Genomic DNA, 12,551 nt, shown 5'->3' on the forward strand with positions numbered 1-12,551 from the left:
TCTTGTTTCAGGCCACAGATAAATTTCTGAAAGGTCTGTAGTGAACATGATTATTTTCTGCCCAGCATTTCTTCCTTTGGAGAAAAATATCTCTTTTTAATTCTTTAAAAATCTTGTTGAGTTTATATGGTATAGGTGAACTAAGCCCCATCTGAGGAGTGGGCACAGGATCTAGGTACAGTCAAGCATAGTGTTTCATTCCCCTGGATGTGGGAATTGCTTCAGAGATGGGCATACGACTTCAGCCAGGCCAATCATTCCTCCCTCCAGGGACTTTCACCAACATTGTTGGAAAGATCCCTTTTGCTAGGGTTATGAATTCTACAGACCATGTAAACTTAGAGCTTTCAGGGGCACCTTGCCACTAAATGGAGAGAGGCTATTAGAGAACATAGTCAAGTAGAATTGAGAGATGGAAGGAGAAGAGGGGAGGAAGAGAGGGAGGGGAAAGGAAGGGGGAGTGAAAGGAGATAGAAAAGGAGGAGACGAAGAAGGAGAAGGAGATGGAGAAGGAAAAGGAAGAGAAAGATGAATTTGAAGCCAACCATACTTCTTGGACTTCTTGGTTACATGAGACAATACACTTCCTTTTATGCTTACCGTCAGACATTCTGACCAATACAAATTGAGCACAAATTCATTGAATCTTTTTGATAAATAAAGTTTTTAGAAATGAAACTAAATACTCTAATGCTCAGTCAGAGCTTGTTATTTAACACAAGCCTGTGGTGAATCACTTAATAAACCAAAAATCTACTTTGTAACTTTTTTATGGTCATTTTAGCTGTTTTTCTCTGAACCGTCTCTCTTCTGTAGAGAGTTACTGAGGGAGTTACTTGAGGAAATGCATGAAAATGCTGGGCAGAATGAAAGGGTGATATCTCGGCTTTTGCATTTCTTATTTTTGAGAATATTGTATTTTTTTCACTTTATGGACCATAATCAGGCTTTCTTTAGTCCTTATCCATGCTGGCTTTGGTACTTAAGCATAAGTACTTCATTCCACTTATTCCTACTAAATCTCATCTAAGTTTACATTTTGAATTCTCTCATGTTTTCCGAAGCATCAGTAAACCCACTCAGTTGGAACTGTATACAGACTGAACATACAAACCTTCTATATTCTAAACCCTTGAAAATGATAGTTGAAACCCCTGTGGGACACAGAATCTTTCCAGGGCTGCTGCGAGCCCATAGTACACTTTTCTGCAAACTATGAAAGGGCAGCTGCAACCCCGGGCCAGTACGCGTGGAGTCTGGAGAGCAAGGGCAGGCTGGGTTTCAGATTCTACTCGCTGCTACGACTGAGCCCCATTGTGCGAAGATGACCTATCGTTAATCATGCTACAGAGACCCCTTTAATCTTTTTGGGCTATGTGCGCATGAATTAGGGGCTCATTTGAGCCTGTTTTTGGGCATATCATGTAGGATAAAGGCCAAATACTCAGGAAAACTGAGTATTAGCTTAGCAAAATTTTTAACTCAGAAGAAAATGTCAAAGTCAAATAAACCTGAATTTATAGAGATAGTATATTGTATTTAAAAGTTGGCGTTGGACAGAAATGGATTTTAATTCCAGCTTGGCCACTTAGTAGGTCACCTCACTGAAACTCCATTTTTTAATCTGTAAAATAATAATAATACCATACTTCGTAGAATATAGACTACATCAACTGTAAGCCTCATTCTTATTATAGAAGTTTTTAAAACGTGAAAAAATAGCCAAGTGGGATGGTCAAATATATCCTGATTTGAGGTGTTAACACTGTAAAAATTGTGTATCTCAGAATATATGACATATGTTAATACCCCCTTATATTAATAGACTCTCTGTGAGGATTAAATGGGATAACGTAAGTCAACTTCTTGGCACAGCGCAGAGTCAGTGCTCAATAAATGGTGGAGGCTATTTCTGATGTAGTTGTTATTTGGAACTGGTGACAAATAGTAACAAAAGAGTGTACTTGATTCGGGTCTTCAAAATCTAACAAAATGACCTGGATGTAATCTTCCCCTCCTCCAGGATAAGATACTAAAAGGTAACTTTATAAGTAGGTCTAGAAATAAATCTCAAAGGAAGATTAAAGTACAGAAAATACACAAACTGAAAAGTAGTCCTATTTATTCTGCTAATGGAGACCCAGTTCTGATATTCTCAAACCACAAATGTACGAGAAACATTTTTTAAGAGTGCTGTTCAGATTGGGGTCCTTCTTTGAATTTGGAGCAGGAGAAAGAAAACTTTCAGAACGTTTTGTTACCTTTTCTAATGTTTGCCTTTTCTCTTCACCTCTCACTGACAGTTACATCTATAACATTTCCTGGGATTTTTGAATCGATCATGGATTGGAGCACTAATAAAAAAACCTTCTGTGCAGAATCCTGTGATGTTAGCTTTCATTTAGGCCTGAAGGGGTCTGGAGAGGATGAAGAGGTGCCAAGAGGTGTCAGTCGAACCCTTTCACCTGCCTCCAAGGCAGTTGGTTCCTGGACTAGTCTAGGAGAGGGCCTTGTGCCAAGGAACAGCCATCCATTGTCCTTTGCTGCCAAAGGTAATGCTGCCAGTGGAAGAACACTGATGTAGAAAAACTAATGCCAGAATTCTAATAAGTGAAAAATGGCCTGGTTTTTGCCACTACCTCCAAAGCAGTCTATTTTTTTCCTGCAGTTTGGGAACTATGGCATTTTTAGAGATATAATGAATGAAATCAGGGTGTATATGAACAAGTTCAAAACACAGCCCATAGGATGAGAAGCAGCCTAAATGTCTTGTGGGATAAATGTCTTTATGGGATAGGTAAATACAATGAAAATGGCTCCCCATGTGGAAACAAAGATTCTATTATTTTTTTAAGGGAGATTTTAAATTGGTTATTTTTCCCATTTTTGATCTTAACTTGTTTCATCATCAGGATTGATGTAAATGATGTACAGAGATGGACAAAAAAAGAGTTTGCGGCAAGAGTTTATCTACCTAGTTTGGGTTGGCTTGTTATAAGGAAAGAAATAATATGAAAGTTTTAGATTTACTGATTATGCCATGTAAAAATTGATATTATGTGGTCACCACTGAATTGATAGACTCTAGAGATTTTTGAGAATGAAACTCAAATGGCAGCTTTGGATCACAATGTCAGATAAAAACCAAATTACCTGAGAAGAAAGTGGCAACCTAACCTTTAAACACGTGGGCTAGTTGATCTGTGGTTTACACATACGGCTTTCATTTCCCCAATGCAGGCCAATTACATGTGCACTCCACAACATCCCATTTCTGCCTCAGGGTCCAGAGGCAAGACGTAGCACAGTTTGGGAGCGAAGCTGAGTCATCATCCCAAGCATATAGTGACACATCTGTGCCACGCTCCCACCTCCTGACTCTTAGATTCGCTAAAGGATTCATGGGGACTGAAAATTTCACTTGATCTAATTTCTCCCTAGGAAGAAATGAAAGATTTGTGATTCAGTAATGTCATAAATCTCCTGAAATCAGTTTCCTTCAAGGTTGCCTTGGAAATTTTAAATATATGTGCAAGTTCCTCCTTATATCTCCTTAATCTTCACCTTGCATCTGAGATGCAGTGATGGGCTAATCCTTGTTGTGAAGCACCATGAGGGGCTTGTTCAGTAATGGGGCTTAGTCTCAGTGAATCACTCACCTGGTCGCCTTCGGATCAAGAGCACATTTGAATGATGAGTGGCTATAAGATGAGTCTTAGTCTGCTTAAAATGAAGTAAGAGTGACATTGGCTTTATTAGCACCACTGAACTAGCTACTTTCTTGTTAGCAGTGAATGCTTGAATCTCAATATTGGTATGAACCCTAATTGTTAGTATCCAGAAAAAACAAAGATCTACTTCCCCAGGTCTTCTGCTAACATACATGGACCCTTTATGTGTGAACTACAAACATCCTCTGTGAAAGATCAGTTATAGCCCTCACACCCTTGGCTGCTGGTTCTGGGGCAGAGCACAACCTACAGAGCTGCAGGGCAGCCTCCAACTTGCTTAATCTCAAGAATGTGGCAAACTGGATCCATCGACATATATTATTGCACCGAAATGATAGAGAATTTAGAATCCTTTGTAAAAGAACCCAAGGTACTCAGAGTAAAAAGCTAAGTATATTAGCATAGGCCACCGGTGCCTTCTATCAGTAATCTATTTCATTAGTGTTGGAACAGTTTTGTTTTTGTTTAGAGAGTTAGATATTTTTTTCAAGAGCAAAACCTTATATTACCTTTGGTGAAGAAGCAATTTATAAAAGGCTTTTCCCTCTTCTTGTCCAGGAATGAAAACAGACCATCGGGTCCTTTGAGTCAGATGAGGCTGAGAAGTTGGCCCCAGATCCACTGAAGACTGCTTCCCGGTCCCTCCCTGCTTCCTTCGCTTCCAGGCCACTCAGCCAGGTAGGCCAGCACTACCCTGCTGCTGATTCTGGGCTGCTCCTGAGCAGGGTGTCTGCTTTCCTGTTGAAGCCCTGGCACTGTTGATGGGGCCTAGGTCTAGAATCAATTTCCTTATGGTTTTGGGTCACCAATGCCTTTGAAAATCAGGTAAACTATGAATATTATCTTCAGAAAAAAAAAATATATATATACTTTTAAGCTCCAATTTTTTTTCCGTGTGGTTTCAGAAGGTTTGGAAATGCAGGCTAAGAAAGAATTTTTACATAGGATTTTAAGAGAACCCAATTACATTGGAAGAGTTATCAAAAATTTAAAACTTTTTGTGATATGGAAATATCTATGTGCTTTTCTATAAATGTATCAAATAATCAGATCTAATGGTGAGTCTAATAACTACTGTAATTTTGAAGTACTGATAAGTATAAAAGATATTTTCTGATGTCTGCCAACTGTGCTGTGAAATGAAAATGTCTCTGATTTCCACTGGTGACAGGTGCCGCTGGTATTACTGTGATCTGCTGCCTACACTCATCATTGAAGGCAGTGCTAAACTGTAGTTAGAGGTTAGTGAAAATCAAGGTGCACGTTTTCCCCATCCAAAATCCTGGACTTGAGGTTAGGAATCTCTAAGACTCTGGAGATTCTCGGCCTGGTGCTGGGCATGGCTTAGGTCCTGGCTGCCTCAGCCCTTTCCTTTTGGGTCAATGAATAGAACGTAGGGCTCCTGTTCCTTAGCTGAAACAACCAGAGACTAACATGAATTTCAATATTCTGTAGAAAAAGCCAAAAGAGAAATTCAGAGTGGCCTTTGTCCAGGTGGGTGAAGACAAGAGAAACTCAAGGAGTTAGCAATGAACAGATAGGTAACTTCTGCCTTCCCTCTGTGAAGCTGCCCCAGCCTGGGAGATGAATCTCCATGTGTCTTCTAGCTTGGAATGAAAGCCACATTTTCCTCTCACTGTAACAAAGATATGAGGCATGTTCTGTTGTGTGTGCCTCTCGCGTTAACCTCACTTTCCAGGGATGCTCACCTAAGTAGGGAAGCCCTGCTTAGCAGCCTGTGCCCTGGGAAGGCACAGTGGCTCATTTTTGCTTCTCATCCTTCCCCTGGCTTACTGAATGGCACTGAAAAGTGAGCACCTGTGCCAAAAACACTAAGTAGAAGTTTTGGGAGGTGTAAAAGTGTCTCATAGCACTCGAAAATATGAAACTTCACTGTAATCGTGTGGCTTAACCAGCTGAGCTATTGCTCAAAAACACCTGGGAAAAGCAAAACTTTCTCATTGGGATGTTAGAGCTCAGGACTACATGAGGATGAAAAGTTCAAGTTTTAGACAAAGAAATAGCTTTTCCTGATGGATGAGGGGAGGGATGACAAACTTCCAAGGAAAGGCACTCTCAAAGCGGCTTCCTTGGCAGTACTCTCCTGCAACTAGGCTCCATGGCTATTTGGAGGCACATCATGACCTGATTTTCACCAGGAAAATGGTCTGTGAAAGAGGCTTAGAGAATATCATCTGCTTACCAATTTTACTTCTTGCTTCGTTTATATTTTCCCCCAGGGCCTTTGCTTCAGAAAATCTGGAAGAAAAAAAAAAAAGGCAGTTTAACCTTTTCTCTTCATCCTAAACTGAGTTTTAAAAATAATGGATTTCTGAGAGTTCTCTAAAATATTATAAAACTTTATTAAAAAACATAAAAGAAAACCCAAATAAATGAAATATGTTAAGGTAATTATATTAGAGATAAATTTTATATTAATTACTGGCATTATAAATTTTACTCCTCCACTGAGCACAGAATTTTCATTCTCATATTCACTAATTTATGACTTTCAATTTTTAGTGTTTTATGATGCAAGGATACCAAAATAAAGCATGGCTCTAAGCTTTCTGTACTATGCATGCTCTCTTAATCATAGTATCAGGATCTTATAGTTACTGTCAAAGAATACACACTAAATATCACTTAAGTAACTTTTTTTCTCTGATTATGAAGTCATAAATCAAAGGTCAGCAAACTATGGTGGTCATGAGACAAATCTGGCCTAACACCTGTTTCTATAAACAAAGTCGTATTGGAACATGGCCACACCCATAATTTACATATTGTTTATGGTTGCTTTGTGCTACGATGGCAGAGTTGAGTAGATGCGACAGAGACTTTATGACTTACAAAGCCAAAAATATTTACTATCTGGCCTTTTATAGAAAAAGTTTGCTGACTCCTGTTATGATGTTAAACCACATTTTGAAAATATAAAAACAAGAAAAAAACCTCAAATCACCCCCCACCCAGAAATAAGCACATTTTGAGATCGATCCGGTCTTTTTTTCTAGCCAGTTTTTATAGAGTTAAGATCATACCATACATATGATTTTGTGCTTTGATTTTTTTTCACTTAGCATTATAACATAAGTCTTTCCCCCATGTCATTAGAAACTTCTCCATTATCTTTGATGGCTGCTTACTAGTTCACTAGATAGTTGTACTGATGTTTACTTAATGATTCCTCTGTATTTCCCAACAAATATTTATGAACCATCATGGAGAGCCTAACCTTGTGGTGGAGAAGTGATGTAGGATATGGCCTATATGAGAAACATGAAGTCCAGGACCTTATGAAATGTCAGTTGCTTTCCCGTCTTCTCCTTTATGCCATGAAATTTAAGAGGCAACTGAAAATCTATGAAACAAATACATAATATGTGGCTACAGCAAATCATTGTGCTACTGTGGATAACACTGGCCATACCATAGGAATGACTAGGGAGGGTCCTATCCATGAGTGGGTAGTAGTCAGGAAGGCTTCATGTACATGGTAATATTGATCTAGATTTTATGGATATATATGAGTTTTTAGAAAACTTTTTATTATGGAAATTTCCAAGTATACACAAAATAGAATAACAAAAAGAACCCTCTGTAACCCACCATTATCTTTCATGAATTGTCAGCACTGGATCAATTTGATTTTCACTATCTCTTCTCTCTCAAACTTCTCACACCTTCCAAATCTATCTGGATCTCGGTACATCCTGGATATACTGTTTCATCCGTAAATACTTTAGTTGCATAGGATTTTCTTAGAGAAAGTGAAGAGAGGAGGGCATTCCAGGCAGGGGAACAACATAAGCAAAGGCCAGAGTTCCGCGACTGCTCCGTGCTTGATGAAAAGAGGTGTGAATTATGTCATTGCTATTTTCCGAGTCTGTCTGCTTGGCCTGTGACTGCAGACAGGAAGTTTCCAGGGAAGGGGACTAAAAATTTTCTCTCAGTTTTGGGTTTCTTGGGATTCTACCCCTAGTTCCCTCATTAAGGATGTTCGGGCTCATCATAGATTATGCATGTCCTCTCTTTAGCTAAGGCCTGTCACCTTCCAGAGAGAAGTACAGTTCCATTTGATGCCATTCAGATTGAATCTAGTTCAGCAAACATTCACATGACTGTGCTGGGCTCTGTGGGCTCACACTTTCCTTTACTGGGCAGCCATTATCTGAGGTTTGGTCCAGGCTACTCAGAAGATGAGGTTTACCTTCATACTTTAAGTTCTGCCAAGTGGGGGGGACTAGAAATGTTTGATGGCCGCCCTGTCCATCTCCAGTATCTAGAAATTCATAGGATTTGATAGTTCGTCATTGCTCAATGAATGATTCCTCTTATTGCCATTTATGTGGAGTTCTGGAAGTTTAAGACTTTTTGGAATAAGGAAAATACAAGAGCAAGGCTGCAAAGCTGCTGAAATTCATGTCAGTGCTGGAGGAAAGCAGACTAGAGACTGAAAAGGGAAGATATTGCAGGCAGAACAGGCAATCCCCACAGTAGCACCGTTCGGAGAAGCCCTGACAGGCCTGGTATAAAGCTCCTGGCAGTGTCCAGGGTGTCCAGGGGGCATGGTGGAGGGAGCTGCTCCGTGCTGTGGTGAATACTCTCCAAAGAGCCGCCCTGCAGCAGGGCTGGCAGACACGGTGCGGGGAGCTGTGAACTGTTCTGGTCTCTTCTCTGCGTCCCAGTGCCAAGCTAAAAAGGGCTTACCCACTGAAGAGGTGTGGGCTGAGGCCTGTCCCGTCTTCATGAGACCATTTTCCCTTCACTCTGCAGCTGTCACCACTCCAGGCCACCCCACCCACATGTGTTCCTGATTCCTGGTTGTCAAGACAAACTCTTTCCTAAGGAAGCCCAGCACTGAGGGAAAAAGGGGGGAATATAAAGGGAGGCGGGAGAGATGAGAAGGGAAAGGAAGTGTTACCAAAGAGCTGAGAAAGAAGGTGACCCCCCCCAGTTCTGCCACTTTTTTCCTTGCCCACCCTGCACCTCCACGCCTCCCTGGCCGGTCTCCTCAGTCCCACTCCCTCCCCATCCTCCTGCCCTAGTTAGTCTAAGTTGTGCTCATCCACACTTTGCCAGGAGGAGCCTCCATTTCCTGACCTTCTAAAAGAGCCACATTCCCATTAACGACTTGGCTCAGGGAACCCACACGTGGTTAAGGGGGTGCACCTGCGCGGACTTTCCCCAGGGCACGCTGCACCATGGACTATACCCTCTGCTGCTGCTCACTTCTGAGGAGATGTGGCCTACGAGGGAGGCCCTGAAGGAGGGCCAGATAGAAGGCTCTGTGACTCAGCCAGAACCATCTGTGAGCCAGGTTCTCTCGCTGCTGGGGCCGAGCGTTCCTATCAGGGAGCCACTGGCTGTGCGGCTCACATTAGAGAGTGCAGCGTTTCCAGGTACAGTTCCAGTGCGGGGGACAGCAGGCTGCTTTGTGCACGGCAAGGAAAAAAATCTCTGCCTTAAGGCAAGGCCTGGGTTTGAAAGGGAGAAAGAACGCAGTGCGCTGGCTCTTCCTTCACACCTGGCTTCTCGTGATATCCAGCCTTCACTGATCCAACTGCACCTACTGTGCGCCCGGCATTGTGCTGAGCACTATCCCCAGAGTTTTCTATTGGCTTTCATGTCGCATCACTTGGCTCTCCTGTTTTTAATGCCTGTCTCCTTGGCTGCTCCTTCTGTCTCCTTTGCAGGGTTTTCTTCTGCAGCCTGTTCCTTAAATGTTGGTAATTGTCAAGGTTTTGTCCTAGCCCTGTCCTCATGTTACTCTTCTCTCTAGGCATTCCATTCATGCCCGTGCCATCATGTGTGATTTCTACGGACATCTCCCAAATCTCCTCCTCAGCCCTGCTTTATTTCCTGACCCCATATCCAATCCAGCTGCCTATTTGATGCCCTGCAGACTGGATGCCCTAAAATTCATTGTCTTCAAAGCAGAACTGACTACCTTCCCCGAAGACCTTCCCCTTTCCTCCCATCTCTCCTCATCTCATTATAGGGCACCAGCACTTACCCATGTGCTCACCCCAGTAACCTGAACATTATCCTTTGCCCTTCTTCCATTAGCTCCTTCACTCAATCCTGGAGTCTCGCCCATTCTATACCCTCAGTATCTCTTACAACATTCCACTTAGCTTTATTTCTATTGGCCTTAGAGGAGAAGCTGTCATCAATTTCCCAGATTACTTCAACGGTTGCTTGCTTGGCTCCCTGCATTCACGCTACCTGCCTTTGGGCTGCTTACCACGTGTTAGCCTGAATAGGCCTTAAATGCAAACTTGATCTTGTTATTCTCCTGCTTAAAACTCTTCAAGGGTTCCCCAGTGACACCAGGACAAAGTCCAAATTCCTTAACACAGCCAACTAGACTCCTCAAGCTCTGGTTCTTTTTTATTTCTCCAGATTCTTCTCTGGCACCCCTCTGCCTTTCCAGGCTTGCCTGAATTACTTTTAGTTTCATAAAGTGTCACATTCTCTCTCACTTTGGAGCTGTTCCCTCTGCTTGGAACCTCTCTCTTCATCTGCCTAATTTCTACCTAATCCTTTACTTTCATCTGAGGTGACTCTTCCTCTGGACAATTTTCCAGGATCATGCAAGTTGGCAATAGGTGTCATCCCATGTGCTCCACAGCACCCTGACCTTCTTTCGTCACAGGTAAATAGCCCACTATAATGGGATTGCCTGTTCACTTGTTTGTTTCCCTTTCGCTACCTTAAGTGCCACGAGGAGGGACCACATCTGTTTAAGTCACTTTTATATACCTGGAGCTTAGAATAGGGGCTCATACTTAGTAAGCATTCCACAAATTCTGTAGAATAAAAGCAGCGGCATGTAAATGAGCATGTGTACACAGACTACATGTGCCATGTGGAGAGCACTGGACCAGGAGTCAGAGACCTGGATTCTAATGCCCATTCCATCTCTTAGCAGCTGGATCTCAGACTCCTCATTTCTAAGATTAGGATAAGCTGCCTTTCAGGGCTGGGTTGATGTGGCAAGTTCATTATGTGCAAGCGTGCTTTGGGATTGTGAATCATGACCACTGCCTGGCTGTGTAGGAACCCCGTGGGTGTGTGACAAACTGTGAGGCGGAATTGCATGTTGGAAGCAGTGACCACAGACAATAATAGATAAGCATCTTCTCAGCAATTAAGTCAGAAGGGATCCTTAAAAAGTCAATGGTCAAGACAGTTAAGTTTTTCATCTTCAGAGGAAATGAAAAGCATGATGGGATAGAGGTAGAATCTCATGTAATTTCCAAGACCAGCTCCTGGGAGAATCCCATGCTGCCTTGGGCATGTTTCAGTCATCACTGGGGGAGCAGCTGAGGAAGCCCAAAGCCTGGCCTTGATCTAGGACAATTAGAACCACAGACAATTTACTGGGGACCATTGGCAGCCACTGCTTTAACCTAGGGGACACAGAGAGAAGCTAGTGTTCAAAGCCACTCAGTTTCCAAGAGCCTCCACAGTCACGTTTCCTGTAATGTCAGCTAGGAGAATTTCTTGATGCCAGTGAGACAAATATGTCATTGGAAGGCAAGGGGCTCCTATGACATCTTTCCTAGTCTTCTTGTCTAGGATGATTAACTTAACATGCTGATTACCTACGGAGTGAATATTCAGTTCTCTTCCCCATCAGAGAGGAAGAGAGAAGACTGGGCCTATATCTATGACATTGTCTTCTCTGTGGACCTGTCCCTGACATGGTACCTTGGCTGCCATTGTTATATTGCGACAAAGATCCACCTTTTATTTCCCTTACGCTTAAAAAAAATACCAATATTCCTTTTCTATTTCATCTCATTTCCCCATCAAGATGGCTGCCTTTTTTTGTCTCCTGTTGAGCAATCCCTTCTGTGACTCTCAAGAAGCCTGTTGCTACATTCTCCTACTTCTAGAAAGCTATGGCATTTTCAAGCAGTTTTCTTGACCACTAAGATTTCTCGAAATCAATTTTAAATTGTCATTCTTGAGCAAAAGAGTGTTTTTGAGTATCATTTTTTATTTTTTTAGGGCCAGCATTGTTTTAAAAACTGTCGGGAGGCTGACAAGGTTCTAATCTAATCTGCTCTCAGAGTTTATAATTCTAGTTCAGAAGACAAGGTATAAATAGAAAAAAAAAAAACAAATGGAAAAATAATAAAGGTTAAAATTGAAGTCTAATAGGAACCAGGGAACTCCCATTTGTCAAGGACGTTATTTCCAGATGGTGCCATGAGATTTCTCTCCGCCCTTGGTCCAGTTTTCCTGTTGGTTTTAGATTGCTGTTCTATTCTGTCTGAAGGATCCAACTGAGTAAAGGGGTGCTTTTGGTTTAGTTCACATTATCAAAGCCCTCTTTCCAACTGCAGTTAATCTCCTTGTTTATTTCTTCTTTTGTTATTTAATCACATTCTGTGAGAGAGGGATTCAGTTTGTGTGAAAGATCTGCCACAAAAGAAAGTTAGTTGTGTTTGCCTGGGCACTAGTGTTTGTCAAGCATGGTATTTTCAGTCTCTCTTCAAATTATTATATACTATGAGGATGAATCATGCCTGAAAAATGTAGTGATTTTCAGTTGCAATTGTCTTCTACTGAAAAATCCGACTTAAGAATTGGCTCAGGTGCTACAGTTCAGCGAAGGGTAAACATCCTATTAATGTGCCAATGTCTTGTCTCTGTTGTCATGGGCAGGCAATGTAGCTTTCCCCAGATGGGAGGCCAGAGCTGGGAGACTCTAAAAGTTCCCTGTGATGGCAGCAAAGGGTGCAAGTAAGAAGGGGAAGAAAGCTCTTTTATTAAGTAACACAGAAGTATGAGCCATTGATTGTC

At 41.9% G+C, this 12,551-nt stretch overlaps 1 protein-coding gene across 11 annotated transcripts in view; it reads right to left on the reverse strand.

The window, feature by feature from the left end:
- Positions 1-12,551, reverse strand: part of KIF6 (kinesin family member 6) — a 412,344-nt gene that overhangs the window by 95,489 nt on the left and 304,304 nt on the right. For all 11 annotated transcript variants that reach the window (XM_023527554.1, XM_011354825.2, XM_023527557.1 and 8 more), the window contains one exon: positions 5,935-5,990. In XM_023527554.1, coding sequence (XP_023383322.1) covers positions 5,935-5,990 — 56 coding nt within the window. The remainder of the gene's footprint in view (positions 1-5,934; positions 5,991-12,551) is intronic.

The sequence above is a fragment of the Pteropus vampyrus genome, unplaced genomic scaffold, assembly GCF_000151845.1.
Source record: "Pteropus vampyrus isolate Shadow unplaced genomic scaffold, Pvam_2.0 Scaffold18, whole genome shotgun sequence".
Lineage (NCBI taxonomy): Eukaryota > Metazoa > Chordata > Mammalia > Chiroptera > Pteropodidae > Pteropus > Pteropus vampyrus.